The sequence below is a fragment of the Manis pentadactyla genome, chromosome 4, assembly GCF_030020395.1.
Source record: "Manis pentadactyla isolate mManPen7 chromosome 4, mManPen7.hap1, whole genome shotgun sequence".
In the NCBI taxonomy this organism is placed as follows: Eukaryota; Metazoa; Chordata; class Mammalia; order Pholidota; family Manidae; genus Manis; species Manis pentadactyla.
The window spans coordinates 98,575,013-98,598,599 of NC_080022.1; the positions used below are offsets into that span (position 1 = coordinate 98,575,013).

At 41.1% G+C, this 23,587-nt stretch overlaps 1 protein-coding gene across 1 annotated transcript; it reads right to left on the minus strand.

Annotated features, from left to right (window-relative positions):
- Window positions 1–523: 523 nt before the first annotated feature.
- DDX20 (DEAD-box helicase 20) lies at window positions 524–17,305 on the minus strand. Its single transcript, XM_057500540.1, has 11 exons — window positions 16,767–17,305; window positions 16,233–16,327; window positions 14,405–14,573; window positions 13,695–13,809; window positions 13,431–13,573; window positions 13,146–13,284; window positions 12,993–13,051; window positions 11,990–12,072; window positions 11,544–11,649; window positions 10,330–10,431; window positions 524–2,014 (listed from the first exon to the last, which is right to left on the minus strand). Exons 1-11 carry the CDS (start codon window positions 17,065–17,067, stop codon window positions 870–872), a joined length of 2,457 nt encoding a protein of 818 aa, XP_057356523.1. The 5' UTR covers window positions 17,068–17,305; the 3' UTR covers window positions 524–869.
- Between the last annotated feature and the right edge of the window lie 6,282 nt (window positions 17,306–23,587).

The window sequence follows — 23,587 nt, forward strand, 5'->3', positions numbered from 1 at the left end:
TTTACCTTAACCTACCAGCAGAGTAGGGCAGTTCTTAACCTGGGCTCCATAGATGGACTTCAGAGGGTCTATGAACCCCTTAAATTTATATATACAATTCCTGTTTATAGGAAAAGCAATTTTCTAGGATGGATCTGCAGCTTCATTAGGTTTATAAAAGGATCCAAGAACCAACAAAGTTTAGGAGCTGCTCCTTTTCCTGAGACAAAATTAAGACAGCCTCTACTGATCCTTAGCTATTTAAAGCACAGAAAAAATATGGAAGACTTTCACAATCTTAAAAATAGAAGGCATTCGATGATGAAAAATAAACATGTCGACACATTTTGCTCTTTGTATTTTTACTGGCAGCATATAGCATCAAACCAATGCTTTAAAGTCTAAAGCAATATTTATTCCTTCCTGCCTAAACCTAAAAGGAAAAGGGATTTTGTGATCTACCAGGCTACAAATTTCTACAGGAACACCATCTATGCAAATACAATCCAAGCCTTTTGTAAAGAACTCCACAGAATAAACAGTATTTTTCAAATGTCAGCTGTTTTATTTTTTTTAAGCAAGCAGTGGCATAGCCTTTTTTTTGGGAATGGCTTACAAAAATGGCATTCTGGGACCTTTAGCTCTGTATCTCCAATATTTTCTTTCAAGAATCTGATTCATGTAGTCTCTTAAAAAAAGATACTGCACCTGACCTAAGTCAGTTTGTTAAAACAATCTGAAAAATAAATGTGTCCCAGTGGAAAGCCTCAAGAACATTCAAGGTCCTCAAAAATGCCACTCTATGTCATTCCACTAGAAGTCAACGAGGATATTTTATACAAAGGCATCACTTGCTGGTATTTCCGGATGGTCTGTGAAACAGCCTACAATCACTGGTTGCCACGCATCATTTCTTGTAGATAAATGGTATTCATGTGATAGGCCGCCATCCAACTTGGATGCCTCTGAGCATTCCAATAATACGACTGAGAGGCAGCAGCATAGTTTTCCTGCCATGCCCTGTAGTAAGCTCTCCAGTACTCCTCATAATTCTGATAGGTATCAGAAAAACTTGGGTGTGTTTCCCTATGGCAGTCATACCAACCATCCTCCTGGGGTTCTGACTGCAATTGATAGGAAGCTCGCCTGGGAAGGTTTCTCCGGCTCTGCTTAGCTCTCTGGCTAGCGCCCTCTTCATGCCTTGCCTTTATTTGGATTTCAGTTGATTCCTGATACTCAAGATTAGGGGTGTCATTTCCATTCAGAGGCTGTTCTGGAGAAATATGGCCATCCATAAGAGCCGATTCCGAGTCTTTCGGCTGACTGTCAGAAGAACCCTCCAAGTATGACTTATTTCCTTTGTTCTGGGAGGAAGTCCTTGAGATATAAGAATCACTGTCACTCTCAGAGTCGCCAGACTGACTACTTGCCAATATCTGCACACTCTCTTCAGTAATTCTATTTCTCACAAAACCGTTTTGAGGGTTCACAGTCTGCTCCCCAGCACCTATGTAGTGCCTGATAATTTCCACAGGTTTCTCTAACCCCTCCTTAATATAGTGTTCATAGTCCTCTACCAATTCCGCAAAAGTCAAAGTGCAAGGTAGATGGATTTTAAAGGAAGACAGACAAGGAATTTTGGGGAGTGACACAGGTAAAGCTTCTTTGACCTGGTGATGACCGTTGGTAGAGTTTTCAACTGAAGTCTGAACAGGATTCTTCATTTGCTCTTCCAATTGTATGGCACAGCTCAGTTCTTTTGGTGGTATTTTTTCTGTGACTCCACACTCTGAGTGACTTTTCACAGGGAGCTTTTGTTTGGTATTATGTTTTGATATGACTGATAGTGCAGATACAGAAGTATTTCCAGATGAAGCCATGTGGTTCCCATGAGCTTTCTGATTTTGAAAGGTTCTCTCTATTTTTTGAATTTGGGGCTGGGTAGGTACACTTGCTAAGCCATATGAATGCATAGCAGCTTTAACCTCCACGTCCCAGTCCAAACATTCTTCCATCAGACTAGGAGGAATGGGATCTACATAAAAGGAATAAAAAGTATTAGAATTCTTGAGCTGCTCTAGACCAGCATTTTCTGAGTGATTTCATAAAGTTTCCATGGTCAAATAAGGTCAAGAAACAAAATATATACTAATAATATACTGAGAAGCTTAAGAAACATATTTTAAGAAACCTAAGCAAAAAGGAAAAAAAAAGACCTAAGCAATCCTTGCAGCAAAGAAATTTGACCAAAAATACTCAAGACTGATCCCATACTCACAAGCAATATCCCCCACCCGACCCCTCCCCTCCAGCCTGACTGGGAAAGAGTGAAATAGAGACAAGGTCCAAGTCTTCAACTATTCTCCCACCTTCTCTCCTCTCCCTTTCCCCAATCCCTCCCCTTTATCTCACTATTGGAGACAGCAAAACAAGACATTTGAAAATGGACTGTGCTCTCCACAGCTTATCAACCGGAAATATTATAACTATAACCCTGTACCCAAGTAAATCTGCCACCATACACCCCAACAGAAAGAAACCACTGTCCTCAACAGTGAAGAAAAAACTTTCTTCAGGGGAAAAAGCTAGAGGGCTGAAAAGATTTGTGGTAGCAATGGCACTTGTAAGTTTTAAAAATGTTCCCGCCTCTAACTCTCCAAATTTCCAATTCTATCCAGGTCTTGACAATTTGCTTCCACCTCACACTCACACCTTTTCTAACTGTAGTCAGTTTTCCCCTCAGGCAGACAAAGCATACCAACCCTTGCTTTACAAACATCTCGCCTGTGTTGCATTGGCACTCCACAGATATGCACCCCTCTACTCATCCACTGGATCCACTCTCTGCAGCTGGGCTCGTGATTCTCTGCTGAATAGACCCTCTGACTAAAAATTTGATTCCTATTAAGGAGATCCCACTTGCTTACCTAGACCTATGGTACAGGCCCATTTCCTTCCTACCCTGCCCTAGGCAACTCATCTGAACAGTCTGTTGTCACACAAGTTCCCAGTCCAATATAGATCTTAACACCATGAATGTCATTTTCCCATTATTTCAAGGCTCTGCAAACATAAAGATCCAAATATGCCATTTTCCAGTATCCAAAGGCAAATTTCATTTTTATCACTAAATGAATGCTATGACACAGAATCCTACCAGAAGTCTTAATCCTCTTCCACCTATTTTCAATTTTTTTTCCACATTATAATCATCTGACAGATCACCAACAGACTCATACAGAGAATTAACACAATATAGTCTTAGAACTGGTAAGAGTACCTACAGACCATCTACTCTAAAAACAAGTATTTTGTCAATCAGGACATAAGCTTAGAGCAATTAAAGATATCTATAAAAAGAATACAAAATGAGATAATACAAAATCAGAACTACTGAAATCCACAAGACTCCCAGACTTGTGCTTTTATCTAGCTTTGTAAAAATCCCTGAAGGAGTTAAATTAATAATATTCACTGTTATATTTATTCAGTAATTACACACCCCATGTTCTGAAAGGTCATGTATGCACTATAAAAATATACACTATGTATATACATATAAACACACACACTAAAATATATAGATTAACATATATAGCAAATAAACTGGATATAGACTAAAGATGGCAGTGTGAGAGGTGAGATAGAAACCTCCCCCTAGAACCACATATATGAAAATAAAACAAATACATCAAATCCCGAAAGAGCAACAGGAAAGAAGGCTGCGGCACACCATCTACACCTGGGGAAACCAGCAGACATCAAGGAACAGGGTAAAGTACCAAAGCCGTGATCTGGAGGGACCCAAGCCCTTCCTCCACCCCAGCTCACTGGAGGGAGGAAGAGAAATGGAGTGAGGAGGGGGTGGAGGCTTAGGACTGCTGAACACCCACCCCTGGAGATCTGCTCTGGAAGCACAAACCTACATTACATGGTGCTCTGGAGATTAGTGGGGTTGGAAAGCTAAGACAGAATACTTGGAGAGACTGAGATTCCAGCAGTTTGTGGAAAACAGGGATCCACACCCAGCCACTCTGAGACAAAAGAGAGGCGGGCAGTCTGACAGACTTCCTAACAGGAGGAGGGCTGCTAAAGGGGCAAGGATTGCATAGAGCTTGCTGCTCAGGAGAAAGGACAGGTGGACAAAACTATCCAGGCGCACACTGCCCAGCAGGTTGGGAACTTCTAGGAGCTTCAGGCGCTCCATCTCCCTGGCTGGCTATGCAGCTCCAAGGCCCCCCACCATGATACACAGCCTGCTGCACCTTCCTCCCAGCCAGCACCAGCTTGCAAATCAGCTGCCCCCGCCATTGCACCAGGCCAGCCAGAGGGCAGCCCTGCCTATGGGCAGCTACAAATGCAGAAGCATACAGGCTTCCCCACTGGCCCTGGCAGTAGAGCCAGGCACTGCAGCCGGGAAGCAGAAAGGACCTCTTTACTCCCAAAAGGCACCAACACCACTCTCCTGCGATCCCCACCATCACTCCAGGGGCTGAGCAGCTCCAGAGAGTAGAGCTTCCGGGCACTAGAGGGTGCCAGCTACAAATATGAAAGGTCAAAGGAACCTGGTTCAAACCAAAATCTCACGAACACCAGAAAGAGGGCCAAGTGAAACTGAACTCATCAATATTCTCAAAAGAGATTTCAAAATAAAAATCATGAACATGCTCACAGAGATACGGAAAAATATTCAATAACTCAGGAAGGAATTCAGGAATGAGATACAAATGTTCAAAAATACAGTACCTGAAATGAAACATACAATGGAGGGATTTAAAAGCAGATTAGACGAAGTAGAGGAGACAGTAAATGAAATAGAAATTAGAGAGGAGGAATACAAAGAAGCTGAGGCACAGAGAGGAAAAAGGACCTCTAGAATGAAAGAATATTGAGAGAACTGTGTGGCCAATCCAAACAGAACAATATTTTCATTATAGGGGTACCAGAAGAAGAGAGTGAAAAAGAATAGAAATTGTCTTTGAGGAGTTAAATGCTGAAAACTTCCCCAATCTGGGGAAGGAGATAGTCTTTCAGGCCATGGAGGTACACAGATCTCCCAAAACAAGGGACCAAAGGAAGACTACATCAAGACATATAATAATTAAAATGGCAAAGATCAAGGATAAGGAAAGACTATTTAAAAACAGACGGAGAAATAAGATCAGGAAACAAAGGAAATACAAAGGAAAATACAAAGGAAAACCCATCAGGCTAACATCAGACTTCTCAACAGAAACCTTACAGGCCAGAAGGGAGTGGCATGATGTATTTAATGCACTGAAGCAGAAGGGCCTCAAATCAAGAATACTCAACCCAGCAAGATTATCATTTAAATTTGAAGGCGGGATTAAACAATTTCCAGATTAATCTACCTCTCACAAACCGTTTCTACAGTGTACTTCAGAGGGACTGCTATAGATGGAAGTGTTCCTAAGGCTAAATAGCTATCACCAGAAGAATAAAACCACAGTAGAGAAAGTAGACCAATTAATTACTAAGCAGATGCAAAATCAAATCAGCCACCCCCAAAGTCAGTCATGGGATAGACAAAGAAAACAGAACATGATACCTAATATATAAAGAATGGAGGAGGAAGAAAAAGGAGGAAAAAAAAAAAGAACCTCTAGATTGTGTTTGTAATAGTATACTAAGTGAGTTAAATTAGATTGTTAAATAGTAAGGAACTTACCCTTGAAACCTCGGTAGCCACGAATCTGAAGCCTGCAATGGCAATAAGTACATACCTATCGATAATCACCCTAAATGTAAATGGTCTGAATGCACCAATTAAAAGACATAGAGCCACTGAATGGATAAAAAAACAAGACCCATCTATATGCTGCCAACAAAAGACTCACTTCAAACCCAAAGACATAGACAGGCTGAAAGTGAAGTGATGGAAAAAGATATTTCTTGCAAATAATAGGGACAAAAAAACAGGAGTAGCAGTACTTTTATCAGACTAAATAGACTTCAAAACAAAGAAAGTAACAAGAGACAAAGAAGGACATTACATAATGATAAAGGGATCAGTCCAACAAGAGGATATAACCATTATAAATATCTATGCACCCAACACAGAAGCACCTACATATGTGAAACTAACAATTAAAGGGGAAATAGAATGCAATGCACTCATTTTAGGAGACTTCAACACATCACTCACTCCAAAGGACAGATCAACCAGACAGAATATAAGGAGACAGAAGCATTAAACAACACATTAGAACAGATAGACCTAACAGACATCTACAGAACTCTCCACCAAAAAGCAGCAGGATACACATTCTTCTCAAGTGCCCGTGGAACATTTTCAAGAATAGATCATATAATAGGCCACAAAAAGAGCCTCAGTAAATACAAAAAGACTGAAATTGTACCAACCAGCTTCTCAGACCACAAAGGTATGAAACTAGAAATAAATTATGCAAAGAAAACAAAAAGCCCCAACACTACTTAACAACATGCTCCTAAATAATCAATGAATCAAAGACCAAACAAAAACAGAGATCAAGCAATAAATGGAGACAAATGACAATAATAACTCAGCTCCGCAAAATCTGTGGGATGCCGTGAAGGGCATGCTAAGGGGGAAGGATAATGCAATACAGGCTTTCCTCAGGAAAGAAGAACAATCCCGTATGAATAGTCTAAACTCACAATTAATGAAACTAGAAAAAGAAGAACAAATGAGGCCCAAAGTCAGTAGAACAAAGGACATAATAAAGATCAGAGCAGAAATAAATAAAATCAAGAAGAATAAACCAACAGAAAGAATCATTGAAAGCAAGAGCTGGTTCTTCGAGAAAATAAACAAAACAGATAAACCCCTAGCCAGACCTATCAAGAAAAAAAGAGAGTCTACACACATAAACAGAACCAGAAATGAGAAAGGAAAAATCACTATGGACACCATAGAAATACAAAGAACTATTAGAGAACTCTATGAAAATTATATGCTAACAAAGTGGATAACCTAGAAGAAATGGAAAATTTTCTAGAAAAATAGAACCTTCCAAGGCTGACCCAGAAAGAAACAGAAAATCTGAACAGACCAATTACTAGCAACGAAATTGAATTGGTAATCAAAAAGCTACCTAAGAACAAAATGCCTGGTCCAGATGGCTTCATTGCTGAATTTTATCAAACATTTAGTGAAGACCTAATACCCATCCTCCTCAAAGTTTTCCAAAAAGTAGAAGAGGGAATACTTCCAAACTCATTCTATGAGGCCAGCATCACTCTTATACCAAAACCAGGCAAAGACACCACAAAAAAAGAAAATTAGAGACCAATTACCCTGAACATAGATGCAAAAATACTCAATAAAATATCAGCAAATAAAATTCCAAACTACATCAAAAAGATCATCCATCACGGTCAAGTAGGATTTATTCCAGGGATGCAAGGATGGTACAACACCGGAAAATCCATCATCATCATATACCATATCAATAAAAATAAGGACAAAAACCACATGATCATCTCCATAGATGCTGAAAGAGCATTTGACAAAATTCAACATCCATTCATGATAAACACTCTCAACAAAACGGCGGTATAGAGGGCAAGTACCTCAACATAATAAAGGCCATATATGACAAACCCATAGCCAACATCATACTTAACAGTGAGAAGCTGAAAGCTTTTCCTTTAAGATCAGGAACAAGACAAGGATGCCCACTCTCTTCACTTTTATTCAACATAGTTCTGGAGGTCCTGGCCATCAGACAACACAAAGAAATAAAAGGCATCCAGACTATCAAGGAAGAGGTTAAACTGTTGCTGTTTGCAGATGACATGATATACTGTACATAAAAAAACCTGAAGAATCCACCCCAAAACTACTAGAACTAATAACTGAATTCAGCAAAGTTGCAGGATACAAAATCAATACACAGAAATCTGTTGCATTCCTATATACTAACGATGAATTAGCAGGAAGAGAAATTAAGAAAACAATTCCATTCACAATTGCATCAAAAAGAATAAAACTCCTAGGAATAAACCTAAACAAGGAAGTGAAAGACCTGTACCGTGAAAACTACAAGACACTCATGAGAGAAATTAAAGAAGATACCAATAAATGGAAATACATCCCATGCACATGGATAGGAAGAATTAAGTCAAAATGGCCATCCTGCCTAAAGGAATCTACAGATTCAATGCAATCCCTACCAAAATACCAACAGCATTCTTCAATGAACTAGAGCAAATAGTTCTAAAATTCATATGGAACCACAAAAGACCCCGAATAGCCAAAGTAATCCTGAGAAGGAAGAATAAAGCTGGGGAAATTATGCTCCCCGACTTCAAGCTCTACTACAAAGCCACAGTAATCAAGACAATTTGGTACTGGCACAAGAACAGACCCATAGATCAATGGAGCAGAATAGAGAGACCAGCTATAAACCCAAGCATATATGGTCAGTTAACATACGATAAAGGAGCCATGTATATACAATGGGGGAATGACAGCCTCTTTAACAACTGATGCTGGCAAAACTGGACAGCTACATCCAAGAGAATGAAACTGGATTACTGTCTTCACTTCATACACAAAAGTAAACTCAAAATGGATCAAAGACCTGAATGTAAGTCATGAAACTATAAAACTCTTAGAAGAAAACACAGGCAAAAATCTCTTGAATATAAATAAACACAAGCAACTTTTTCCTGAACACATCTCCTCGGGCAAGGGAAACAAAAGCAAAAATGAACATATGGGACTATATCAAGCTAAAAAGCTTCTGTACAGCAAAGGACACCATCAGTAAAACAAAAAGTCATCCTACAGCATGGGAGAATATATCTGTAAATGACATATCCAACAAGGGGTTAACATCCGAAATATATAAAGAACTCACATGCTTCAACACCCAAAAAGCAAACAATCCTACTAAAAAATGGGTGGAGGATATGAACAAACAATTCTCCAAAGAAGAAATTCAGATGGCCAACAGACACATGAAAAGATGCTCCACATCACTAATTATCAGGGAAATGCAAATTAAAACCAAAATGAGATATCACCTCACACCAGTTAGAATGGCCAATATCGAAAAGACTAGGAACAACAAATGCTGGTGAGGATGTGGAGAAAAGGGAACCCTCCTACACTGCTGGTGGGATTTACCCAAAGAAAACAAGTTCTCAGATTCAAAAAGACATATACACCCCTATGTTTATTGCAGCACTATTTACAATAGCCAAGATATGGTAGCAACCTAAGTGTCCATCAGTAGATGAATGGATAAAGAGTGGTACATACACAAAATGGAATACTATTCAGCCATAAGAAGAAAACAAATCCTACCATTTGTAACAACATGGATGCAGCTAGAGGATATTATTCTTAGTGAAGTAAGTCAGATGGAGAAAGACAAGTACCAAATAATTTCCCTCATTTATGGAATGTAACAACAAAGCAAAACTGAGGAACGAATCAGCAGCAGACTCAAGAGACTCCAAGAAAGGACTAGTGGTTACCAAAGGGGAGGGGGTGGGAGAGGGGATTGAAGGGTATCATGATTAGTACACATGGTGTAGAGGGGGTCACAGGGAAGACAGTATAGCACAGAGAAGACAAGTAGTGACTCTCTGACATCTTACTACACTGATGGACAGTGACTCCAATGGGGTATGGGAAGGACTTAATAATATGGGTGAATGTAGCAACCACAATGTTTTTCATGTGAAACCTCCATAAGAGTGAATATCAATGATACCTTAAAAAAAAAAAAAAAAAGAAATAAAAATAAATAAATAAATGAACCATATTTCCATACAAGAGCTTTTTAGGATTTTTTTTTAATTTCAAGAGAAACTTTAATAGTTTCAAAATTGCATTGCTTCCAAGATAGCACTTGAAAAAAAACAGCTTGACAAATGATTCACCGAAATCAAAATACTTCAAAATTAGAGGAAACTATTCCTTTCCCATGGTAACAAAAAAGAGAGTATGGCAAGAATTACCTTCACAGTGACATTACAGATGAAGTATATGCTCCCTTATATATATGAATACAAGCAAATTTCATAGCTACAAACTAAAATATGAAGCTAATACAACAGTAAAATATTCTTCACTTTTCATGTGTCAATAGTGAGCTTGTAATTCTCTCCCTGGTAGTTATTAGGTCTAAGCCCTTACACAAATTACTTTATGCCTCAATATCCTTATCTACAAAAAGCAGCAAAAACCTAATAGGATTATGGTGAGAATTAAATGAGTTAACATACATACAGTACTTGGAATAGTACCCAACACATCTGTTAGTTATTATTTTTATTAGGTCTCACATCAATATCACTATTACCTTGACTGCAAAATGAACAGACAAGATATACCTGGTAAAGAAAGAAGATTGACATTACATTTCTGGGCAATTTTGATCATCATATTTTCTTCTTCTCCCCGACAACAGTAGGTCACTGTCAGTCCCAAAGTACCTAAAGCACAGAGGGAATGTTCAGTAGTAAATTTTCACATAAATGACACTCCAAGTCCACCTGTCACATTACAGATTGTTGCCCTTAAAGAAAGCAAGTTTTCACTATTTATAATAGCCAAGATATGGAAGCAACCTAAATGTCCATCAGTAGGTGAATAGATAAAGAAGATGTGGTACATACATACACAATGGAATATTACTCAGTCATCAGAAAACAACAGATCCTACCATTTGCAACAACATGGATGGAGCTAGAGGGTATTATGCCCAGTGAAATAAGCCAGGTGGAGAAAGACAAGATGATTTCACTCATATGTGGAGTATAAGAACAAAGGAAAACTGAAGGAACAAAACAGCAGCAGAATCACAGAACCTAAGAATGGACTAATAGTTACCAAAGGGAAAGGGACTGGGGAGGATGGGCGGGAAGGGAGGGATAGGGCAGGGGAAAAGAAGGAGGGCATTACGATTAGCATGTATACTGTGTGGGGGGCACGGGGAGGGCTGTGCAACACAGAGAAGACAAGTAGTGATTTTACAGCATCTTACTATGCAGATGGACAGTGACTGTGAAGGGGTATGTGGGGGGGGACTTGGTGAAGGGGGGAGCCTAGTAAACATAATGTTCTTCATGTAATCGTAGATTAATGATGCCAAAATAATAAAAAAATAAAAATAAAAGAAATACTAACCATCATCTGAGCTTTTACTGAGTTGTAATCACTGATCACAGATCACCGTATCAAATTTAATAATAATTTAAAAGTTTGAAATATTGTAAGAATCACCAAAGTGTAACACAGAGATGCAAAGTGAGAAAATGCCATTGGAAAAATGGTGCCAATAGACTTCCTCAATGCTCAAAACCTTCAATTTGTAAAAAACATCTGTGAAGTTCAATAAAATACAGCTTGCCTGTAAAAAAAAAAAGAAAGCAAGTATTTTGCTACGCTGATGGACAGTGACTGTAGTGGGGTGTGGGGGGGGACTTGGTGAGGGGGGGAGCCTGGTAAACATAGTGTTCTTCATGTAATTATAGATTAATGATAGCAAAAATAAAAATAAAATAAATAAAATAATAAAAATAAAAAGAAAGCAAGTTTTTTTTACCAAAACGGCCAGCTCTGCCAATCCGATGCATATAGGTCTCCCAATCCAATGGTACATCCAGATTTACAACCAGATTCACCCTCTCTGCATCAATTCCACGGGAAGTCTTGAATAGAAGGAGAGAGCAACTGTTTGCATTAAACTGTAAATGGGTACCAATGCACACTATATTATTCTAGTATAACCAAAAGAGCCAAATTAAGAACAAGAACAAGCTGATATTTAGGAACAAAGGAAAAGGAAATTCATTTCTAATGACTAATTTTAAGAATAAATATAAAAATATAAAAGACTTTAAACAAAGCATAACCCCCAGCACTGGGAAGACAAATATCTTCTGGTACTCTTGTCAGATACACCCACAAAAAACAATAGATGAAATCTGTACATCTTAACAGAACATATGTCAAGATGGATTAGTCACCCAAACTGAACAGGAAATTTACCAAATCTGTGGAAATGAGGACTCTGCAGTGAAACTGCTTCAGTTTAGCCATAGCATCAAGACGCTGACTCTGATTCATGTTGCCTAAAAAGCCCCAAAACAGAAGTCATACAAAAACAAGCTAATACACATTTATCAAATCCACAAAAAGCAGGAATCATAACTCCCAGGCTTAACACTTTGAAAATAGACCAACTTAAGTGAATTGTCCTTATATGCAAATGTAGGTTAAGATCTAAAGTCAGAACCTTTTAAAATATGGTTTAGGCAATCAACTTGAAATTAATTAGGCAATCAACTTGAAATTCAAAAACCAACTTTAAATGGCAACTAGGCTATACCTGCAGATATAACATTGTATCTGCAAAATTACAGATGAGGTATAACAAGTCTTAGCAAGATAAGAGTGCTTCAATCAGATGTTTGTAAATCGGGTGGTTAAGTGTGATCTACAGTCAAAATATTAGTCCATTAGAAAATAGCCTCCCTAGTATCTCATGATAACTGTGACTAAACAATAGGTTAAAAACTAAGCTGTGGTATGAATCAAAGTTCGAAAAAGGATCTCAGCTGATCAAAAATTCCTTTAACTCTTTCATTCCTATTAGGCCAGCAATAATTACTTAGCTTTGTGTCAAAAATGACCAGAAGACCATAAAAGAGTCAGTTCAGTTGGAAATTCTCATCATTTTTACAATGATTGTGTAAAAAAGCAAAATATTTTTTTCTTAAGATGACAAAGACAAACTTTGTTTTATAAAATTGTTGAATTCTTCATGGCTCTAACTCCTGTTTTCTATTTTATTATATACCAAGTTACTTCTTAAAACACAAGGATATTAATATTTCAAATCCCAGTGAAAAATAAACCTGAAATTTCCATTACTTTTAAGACTCATTATAACCTTACACTCTTAAGACAATTCATGAAGTATATTGCTTCCTTCTGATTTAGAAAGGCTTCAAGTCAGGATACTAAACAAAGATTAAAGAGATGAACTTACCTGAAATGCACTCAGCAGGAAAGCCTTTAGAAGAAAGGACATCAGCCAAATGCTGTGCTCTATGAAAAATAACATGGAGGGTTATAAATTTTACAAATATTGCCCCACACCTATCCTCAAAAGTTCCCCAGATGGCCTTTTAAGGTACATTACCTGCTGTGCAAATTAGAAAAGACTAAGGCTTGATTAAATGGAATTCTGCTGAACAGTTCCTGTAAATGCTGAACCTTCTCCTCAAAAATCTTATGTGCCAAAGGGTATGAATTGACAACTTTGTAATACTGCTTCAAACCTACAAAGAACAGTCTTCTGTTAAAACAAACATATCTGCTATATCCTAATAGCAAATATGAAAGCAACTGCCAACTGAGCAAGGGAAAGCTCCAGAATATCACCAACAAACCAGTAATGTAGGTAAATCAGCATCTCCATACACACCTATGAGACTTGGGTCACTGGAATTTAGTCTTACAAAAGTGGGCTCTCTCATGTACTTTGTCAAAGCATTAGCCAAAAATTCAGGGTAAGTAGCTGATACGGCCAACATCTGTTTACTGGCAGGCAAAGAAGAATAAATCCAACTGTAGAAGAGAAGGAAAAAACACACTATGGAAACAATTCAGACAGTAATCACTAACTGGAAAAGCTAAAGATAGGTACTTTGAGGCATATTTTAATAGTCAAGTTAGTTATTTTTCTTACTTTATTTGCTCCTGGAAGCTGCCTTCTTCTAAAAGCTTATCTGCTTCATCAAGAATAAAGAGACGTATACTGCCTGGGTTCAAGTAGTCAAGTTCTATCAGTTGTTTAATTCTGCCTAAATTCCAGAAAAAACATAATGAAATATTCATGATGCACTGAACTTATGCAAATCTCAGTCAGTGTTGTTACTCTACTTAATCATTGTACACTGCTAACTTTCCTAACCCAACCCTCATTAGTATGCATTCACACCCCAAACCACAAATTAGAAATCTTGAATTTTGATGCCTGAATCCATTATTTGTCCCTGATATTCTATCACCAATAAATATGGAAAATAAACACTATTCCTATCAAAAGACTTGGATGGTAAAGCACTGAATGCTAGATTCTGATTCTGATTGCTGACTGATTAATAGAGAAGCAAAGAATAATTCCAGTCCATGGCTAAGGAGGGATTCCTGAAAGGCATCTCACCCCTCATCTTAGAGGCCTACCTCATACATGTTCTTAAACATTCTTAGGAGTGGAGATTACATCAATTCTGTTGGTAATCCAGTCACCTGTCTATACCTCACTGGTCTAAAGCTCTTAATTTCTAATCTCAAAATAACTATCGTAGTTTTCAAAGATTCCCATTTTCTTATTGTTACATTAAAAGTGTTTAGGTCCTTAAAAGCCCCAGTTATGAACAGACATTGATATCTTACCAGGAGATCCAACAGCAATATGACACTTTTTAAGTCTAGTTTTGTCTTGTGATAATGGAGTCCCTCCAATAAAGACATGACATTCTAGGCTTTCCATTTTTATTCCAATGGCTGTGATAACAGAATGTATCTGTACAGCAATTTCTCTTGTAGGAGCCAAGATCAGAATCTAAAAAATCATAAAATAAACTCTTTATAGTCAGTGGAATAAAAACCTATGACTGGCACATTTATAACATGGTAGACTATTTTTCATTTAAATGATCATTTTAAATGATAAGGGAAATTATTCCATTCATTCATTCATGTACTATTACCCAAATATTAAATAAGAACCTACTACATGCTAGGCAACAAGTTGCTGTGTAGTCAATAGTTGATACAAACTCCTTGCTCTCATAGCACTTTCATTCTTGGAAGATGAGATATACAATAAACAAACATGAATAATGGCAGGTAATGAAACCCATTGTGAAGAAAAATCAAATAGGGAAAGGAGAAAGAAGAGACAAAAGGAAAGGACTCTATTTTAAATGGAGCAATCAAGAATGGCACCTAAAGAGGTAACATTTGAGCAGAGACCTAAATGTACACCCCCAAGTAGAGCTAGCTGTGCAACACCTGGGGATTACTTTCAGGAAGAGGGAACAGTAAGGCAGTCCATGTGGTTGGACAAAATTAGGGTCAGAGATCTAGATCCAGGGTCTAGGTCATGAAAGACCTTGAGAGTCAAGGTGGGAACTTTAGAATATAACTACTAGAGGAGGAGAGTGAAACTAGAAGTTCTCAACTCTGAGAAGAAAAAACTGCTTAAAAAAGGATTAGGAGAAAGCATGCTAAAACTGTTACTAGCAATTTCCGGGTAGCAAAGATTTTGTTTTCTGGCCTTTTTTTTTCTTTGCCTTATTTTTCCCGAGTTTTCCCAATTTTTAAAAATGATTATGTATTAATTTGATAGCAGAAAGATATTAAATTTAAAAAGCAAAATTTTATTTATAGAATTTATTCAGGGTTTTGCCATTTGACCTGCTGCCAAATAGAAGCCAAATTCTCAAATACACCTCAATTCAAGTAGAACAGCCCAGGTACTTGGAAGTAGAAGGATTTCCCATGTGCAGCATCACTGAGGACTTGGCAGGTATAAGGTAAGACTCAAGCTTTACAGACACCTACTATGGGTATCTGTGTTAAAAACCACTGTTGAAGAGTCATCATCAAATACACATAACTGAGAACTTGAAATACAGTCTGTCCTAACTACTAAACCACAAAGTAAGATTATGGGGATCATATCTGATTCATCTTTGCATAATGTGGGCTCAACAAATCTTTGTTGAAGAAATGGTCTCCAAACCCAAATCTGTTAATTTGGGTAAAGCCGTCTTAGACCTACTAGAAAAGAACCCAGAAGATAGGCAGGCAATCAATATGACGCATTCACAGAGCTGCAAGTTACCAGCAATACCCAGAGCTCCACATTACTATCAATCAGATCAAATGCTAAATCTCACCACAATCTGGTCAGCAAGTAAAAGAATAAAGAATGTCTATCTTATTCTCAAGTAATCACAAAATGAACAGACATGACACTCTATTTAAGACGTGTAGTAATATTTCCAAACTTCTAACATTAATAATGTATCTTCGGTCACCATCTACACCACCACTCAGTGGCCTTAATGTCTACTTTACTTTTATACTTTTCATATGGTGTAACTCATTCATTCATCAAATTCATTTCTATCTCCAAAGAAGTACTGGTATTTCATTTGACCTGTGGTAAAATCCACATACACACCCTCCTCCGGGGCCTCTGAGCTAAACTCACCTGGGTACTTAAGTTTTCAAGAACAAGAGAGTCCAAAGCAATGGTAGAGAATACACAGGTTTTCCCAGTGCCAGACTTAGCTTGAACAATTAAATCTGAGAAGAAAAAAATATATACATCACCAGATACTACTGACTCAAGAAGCTTGGGTACCAACATGAAATCACAGAACTAAAAGGGTCTCCAGAGATCAACTAGTTGGCACTTCCATTTTTAGTTAACTATCAAATCACATGAGGCCATACTCAGAAACATGCCTCGACCCTGAATCTCCCTACCTTCTATCTTCTCAAACTTACAACCGTTCGTCAGTCTGTTAAGGCCTTAACTATCCTCAATTCAATACTGAGCCTCTGTTGTACAAAAGAGGACACTGAGGCCCGTGGGCGTGCAGCGCTGGGCCCAGGCCAAGCCCTCCACCCGGCGCTCTTCCCGTCAAAGCCGCGGGCCGAGCCGCCAGCGCCGCTCCTCAGCACCCCTTCCTTGCCACCGCCGCCCCCTCCCCCCGGCCTCTCCGGGCACCCCCGCCCTCACCAAGCCCACAGCGCCCCAGCGGGATGGCCTTGAGCTGCACCGGCGAGGGCCGCTCGAAGCCGGCCGCCCGCAGCCCCTCCAGCACCGGCCGCGACAGCAGCAGCGACTCGAAGTCCGCCGGTTCCGCCAGCAGCACGTCCCCCGTGCGGGTTCGCGGGCCGCCGACGTCGTGAGCGGTCCGCAGGCTCCGCACGGCCCCCGGGTTTGGCGCCGGGACCGACAGCTGCACGGCCGCACGCTCCGCCGGCATAGCTGTCTCCAACGTCGCTACCGCCTCAGGGCCTTCAAACGCCTGCGCCATGGTAGCCGCGCCGCCAGATCTCGCGGTACTTGAGGGAAGGAAGGGCGCCGAAAACGAGAAGAAGAAGAAAAACTTTATGGACAGTCTTCCGCGAAGACACTGACACGCCTGGCCTGGACAGGGTTTGGCGGGAGAAGGGGCGGAAATCGGGGGCTTGGAAAGACTCAGAACAGCGATAACACACACAAAATGTGGCCTAAGGAAGGCGAGAAGAGGGAGGAGAGGAAAACGGGCTACCTGTGTCGCCGCCTGCCGCCTACAGAGAGCGCCTCGCTCTCACGGTGGGGGTGCCACCCCGCCTCCCGGCTCTTCGGGCCGCCTGCCCAGCCCTCCACCCCCGGCGTCACCATCCTCACAACGCTGCCTTTGTGATGCGTCCTAGCGTCACACTCCCGGCCTCGGAGCCTGGGCGCTGCGGTCTCCACCTCCAGAGCCCTAGGCGGTCCCGCCCTCGCTCGCCGCTCGCTCTGCGCTCGCAGAGGGCGCCGGCGTACACCGAGACAGGATTATCTGGTATACGTCTACCTGCTGTACCGCTTTATTCATCTGCGTGTCCCCATTCGTCAGCACTGTGCCACTGTGCCTGGCACACGGTGAGCTCCAATAAATCGATTTGAACCAGGAACCAGACAGACAACTCCCAAATTCATATCTACCTGAGACCCCTCTGAACGCTAGACTTGTACATCCATCTGCCTTCCCAGCATATCCACTTAGATGCCTGATTATCTGAGACATGTCTTCTATGTGATGCTCCTATTCCTCCCAAATCACCATCTCATGGGTGACGACAGTCTTTATCATCTTCTGTCACTTACGGTCTCTGCTCAATTATCACCTTTTCAAAGCGGTCTTTCCAGAACACACTAACACAGCTTCCCCTATCCTGTCCGCTCCCCTTTTTCACTTCTTTCTATTCCCTTGTTCTGTTGTATTTTTCTTCACCGTACTTACCACTACCTGAAATTATGTGTGTTTATTGTCTGTCTCCCATACTGTCTGAGGACAGGAAGCTATTCTGTCTTGTTCTCTGCTAATGGGGAAAGAAAAAAAAATCTGACACATAGTTTAAACGCTCAATATTTATTAAATAAACGAGTTTCTGTAACAAAGTAAGTCATAATTCAAAATTTAAGTATTTCTGAAAAAAGTTCTTACAATTCAAAGATGTTCTGCAATCAACTCCAACCTTTTCCTTTGTCCTTAAAATTTTAGTCATTCTCAACCCCCTGCACACACGTGCACACACACACACACACACACACACACACACACACACACACAGTAATGATACAGATTCCAAATGATGTAGCAGGGGCTTTAGCATGGTAATCCCATCAAAAAGGGGTCCTGAAGATGCCTTTTGCTAGAAATACACAAAACACTAAGAAAATGCCCTACCCTATGAAAGAAAGGAGACTGCTGGGAGCCAGCACTAAAGGTTCCAGGCTCCCTCCCTAGTACCCCACCTCTTTCATCCACCTAATCCCCAAGTCCCAAACCTGGGAATTATTCTTGACTCCACCTTCTACTATCCCTCTCCTTCTCCTAACAATTACCTGAAGGCAGGTAATTTTGCCTCCAAATATTTCATTCATTATTCTTCTCCAGTCTCCATAACATCTGTCCTATTTTAGGCCCGTTTATTATCCTATTGCAACAACCTGAATGGTCCTCCTGCCCAGAGTTTCTTCTCTCTTAGCCACCCACCCTACAGGCACTGGAGTGATCTTTCTGAAGTGGATATCTTTAGGTTGTTGGTGTCCAGCTTCGGATCCTGCTCCTTTTGACATCCTTTTTATTTCCCATCTCAGGATTCCACTTCACGCTCTAAATAATTCCAGTCTAGCTCTTACCACATTCTATGTACTTGTTTACATGTCTTTCCCTCACGTTAAATAAACTATGAGCCTCTCAAAGATGGGAATTTTGTCACACCAAGCTCTGGAGCCCAACACCAGGCCTTTGGTGGACCTAATAAACACTGAATGGCTGATACTTCCTCGCTGAAAAATCTCTGCCAGATCTCCATGCCCACAGCAGTAATCAAGCTCTCAAACCAAAAGAAATAGACTACTTTTCCAGAAAAGGACATTTATAGTTTCATAGGCATCCTGTTCTTGTATTTGTTGTTTACCATGTTGTATGGACACAAATATTATGAGGAATACTTAGCTAGGAATAAATTTTATTGCTATAGCTAAAAGCACAAATCAAAATTTTTATCTCAGTGTTCAAAAACCATAATAATATTGTTGACCATAGTTTTTAGTGCTGCAAAGATAAAAATAGAGGTAAGAGACCATTTTATAACCAGGTATGGTGTAAGAGTAACATACACACAAACCAGTTGGACTGTTGTCTGCCTCCTGACTTACCCCAGGAAAAGAAAATAATGAGACTCCAGCCTCTTTTTATGCTGTTCTGTCTACCTGGAAAGCCTTTCCTCACCTTTTGTACCTGGAAGTTAGAGGAGAGAGAGATTCTGGTAAACTAAAGAAGTGGGAATAGGATGTAGACCAGAATGGATGATGAGGTTCAAATAACCCCATGCAATCATTTCACACTGAAGGTTTCTGCATCCAGAGGAAAGGAAAACAGTATAAATAAAAGCATGGATATGAGGTGGCCCAGCCTGAGTGTGAGGTTCCATGGGAGAATGTGGAGAGAAAGAACTAAGGTTCTTATAGCTAAGCCACTTATTCTCATTTGACTCTCCAAGCAACAGGATAAGCAACATTGCTATCCAGCAATTCAATCTGCAAACATCTCTCTAGTCACTCAACAAAAATTTTCTGAACACCTAATATGAATCAGCCAAATGCTAGAGATACAAAAATGGGGCAAAATAAACAAAGCCCTTGCCCTCAAGGAGAAGGAGACACGTGAACAAGTGGCACTGCCTAAAGAGGAAATATGCAAAAAGCTCAAAGTGGTGTAAAATTATATGCAGTACTGACATTTTTCAGGGCGTTAGTTGCTCAAAGTGTGGCTGTTGTGTGGGAGAGAGTGCGAACTTCTGAGAAATTGAGGAAAACAGCGTTTGGTATTCAGGGAGCAATAGCTTTCTTCTCTATGCCCTTCTCATCCCCACCCAAAATCACATGTTGGACTATGAGAAAAACTCCATGCACAGATCATTCCTTCCCTAATCCCTAGTATTTCTGCCAAGACAATGGTACCAGGAAACAGAGCCCAAGTCCCATGAAGTACTGTCCGCTGATTTTCTAAGCAGATCCTGAAGGATGGATAAGGAGTTTCCTAGGCAGTGGGGGTGGAAGGGGAGCTCACCAGGCCAACAAGTTACAAAGATATTCTGGGCAAAGGGAACAGTTTGTGCAAAGGCGTGGAAGTATGAGAAACCATAGTAGTTTGGGGAAGATACAAGCTTTAGTATGAACGGAAGCAAGAATGGCAGAACCACCAGGAAATGAGGCTGCAGAGCTATATTGGTCCCACATCATGAAGGACTTTGTCTGCCATCACAGGGAACATAAAATGAGTGTGCTGTGCTCTCTCCAAGGGCATAGTGTTATGTAGCAAAGAAGAAAAAATGCAGTGGGAAATGTAGACTGGGGGCTTGATTAATGGTAAAGCTGAGGAGTTTGGATTTTAACTTGCAGATCATGGAGCATTACCTAAGTTTGGGATCTAATCTGAGGCAGGTGAACTGCAGGGTCGACTTTACACACCATTCCTTACACCTTACGGCAACTGGGTCTCTTAGATGTCAGTACCCTGCTTTCCAGGGGCTGGAGCTCATCTGCATGCTGCTAATCCCCCAAACAGTGGCTGAGCATGTGTTTTCTAGTTCTCTCTCTCTCTCTCCTTTCCTTCTGTATTCTTCAGTGCATCTGCTCATGGACTAGCACCATCATTAGACTTGAGTGACATCAAGTGTATCAAGTAACAATATCTGGTCTTTTGGAAAAAATTTATTATTTCATGACCCTGCTCAATCCTATGTTGGTACCTCCTAGCATGGAGAACGACCGTTGTTACATGTGCCCGCCTGATTGATAGGGTGATCAGATCTTCAGTACCTTTTCAGACAGGAAGAATCAGGCCGAGGCAGAAGCAGCAAAGGCCTTGTCCCCAGCACTCTGCTCAGCCACCTCTGGCAATGGGGGTTTGCTTAGTTAGTTTTGGGGGAAAAAACCCAGGCATACCTCCCTCTCTCCAAATCAGAACCCCTCTGCCCAAAGCCCATGTTGATTAATTGCCACACTTAATGCCATGGCCTCAGTCTTTAGGGAGGAAGGCATCACGTTTGTTCTTCTTCTTGTGAGAATGGGGCCTAATTCATTCTTGTCCCAGCAGCATAATAAATAACCTGCCCCTGCTGGCAGGGAGTTTATTAGAGACTGATAGGACATTTAACAATAACTGGGGGCCTGTGATTTATTAGGTAGGGAGGTGCATGGCATCTCCAAAGACTGGGAATGTGGAATTTAATTGATAAAGCGGCTGTCAGCAGCAATGAGATGCACTCGATAGAATATGCATTTGAGGGATTCTCTTTGGAGCTGTCAGTAAGGGTTTCTGCTAATCATATTCGGCCTCTGTGTATGGTGGTGTCTGCTGGATATCTGGATGAGAGACAAATGGCAGGGAGGAGACTCTGAAAGGGGCCTGGGGAGGGGTGCACCTGTCATTGCCCAGCCCAAAGGAAGAATGTGACACACATGAGCAAAAGGAAAAATAATTTGTATCATCCTGAGGGCTCCCCTTCAAGAGATCTTTGTTTCTCTTCTGTGAGCTGCTCAAGAGAGAAGGAGGTGCTGAGCACCCACTTCCTGGAAAAGGAAGGAAATGGAGGAGTTAAAAGGCAAAAAGATTTGTTCTGGAATTTTAAACTTCCTAAACCCTGAGGTTTCTGCACCAGAGACCCTGCCTTGTTGTTCACTGACACTCACATACACAGCACCCACACCCACATGCCATGGTTACTTCCACCCTCCCACACACACCATAGTTACTCCACATCCACAGAGCCTCCTTTGAACCCCTGGTTCAGGTGGCAGCTACTTCTGTCACTGCTGCTTTCATGCCAAGAACAGAGCCACAGAAACTCAGATGTATGGAGTCTCACCTTTTCTTCTTGTTGTCTCCCCTCTCCAGAGACCCCAAAATTCAGACTGAGAACCTGGAAATACGATCTGGAGTGTGCAGGTCACCCAGCTACCTTCCCCCCTTGGCCCGCCCTCCAACCAGTTTCCTGACAATAAGGTAGATTGCTTTTATCTCTGAGGTCCAGCGGTGATGGCACAGCTCTGTCCTCAGACAGCCTCGAGCCTTTCCATGGCAGCTCTGCTCACATTTTCTATTCCCCCCTCTCTCAAGCTGTTGCTCAGCCTTAAACAAGGCCTTTTAAGGCAAAGTGGAGCTCTCTCAGGCAACTTTGTTTCCCTCCTTTGATCCTCCCGCATCTATTCCTGGGTCCCAGGAGATTGGTCTGCCTCCTCCGTCCCTCCAGGGAGAGAAAGGGCAGGGGAAGCAATAGCCAGGAAAGAAGTAATTGTCGCTGTCTAACCTGAGCCTCCGTGGTGATACTGAGGGACCTCTGAACAGAATGGATACAGCAACTGGTTTGATTAAATCAAACTCCTCCAACAGCCTTGTTAAATTAAACTGACAGGTGGGAGCAGATGAGGGAGAGCAGAGGGATCATCACCTCGGGTGGAGGCAGGGGAGGTCCAGAACTGAAGCTGGTAAGATCAGATGGTAGCAGTGCTGTGAGATGCTTAAGTACCTGTCTGAGCACAGGCTGTGAAACCGAAGCAGAGGCAGACTGCTGCCTCCCCTATGAGCTGCAAATTCCCGCAGCAGTCAGACCTCACATTTGGAACAGTGTTCTTGACATTTCAGAGAGCCTTTATACACACTCTACCTTCACAACAGGCAGGTAGCAGTGGGATTATTTGCCCCACGTTGCAGTTAGAGAAACTAAGGCACAGAGACATAACAGGACCAACTGAAGTCAGGCAGCAGAGCCAGCCCAAGACCCCAAGTCTCCTGCCTGCCAGTCCTGGCCCACATCTCCTCCAACATTATGCCATATGGCAGAATTTCCCAGGATTTAGTCCCTGGACTGCCATCTCTTTTCCCACCTACTGGAGAAATGTAAACCGCACAGCTTGCTTTGGGAGTCATAGGAAAATGCTAATTCCCAACCAGCTTAGTGCAGCCTGCCTGCAAAGCAAGGGGCTAGCTTCCAAAGGTCACGAGGCCATTCTGACACACTCATATCACTCTCCCACATGTCCAAGCCCTTCCAAGTCATTTCTACTCTACCTAATTACAACTCAGGGGCAGGGGGAGAGATATCGTCAGCTAAACCATCAAATAGCAATTGTAGGATAACACCGACACCCTGCTGGCTTCCTCACCTGTCACCCAGTTCCTCACCTGCCAAAGCTAATTTTCCACTCACCAGTGGGTGAGAGCTCATTTCAGAGTGTCTAAGTCACACACACACACACACACACACACACACACACACATGCACACACACTCACTC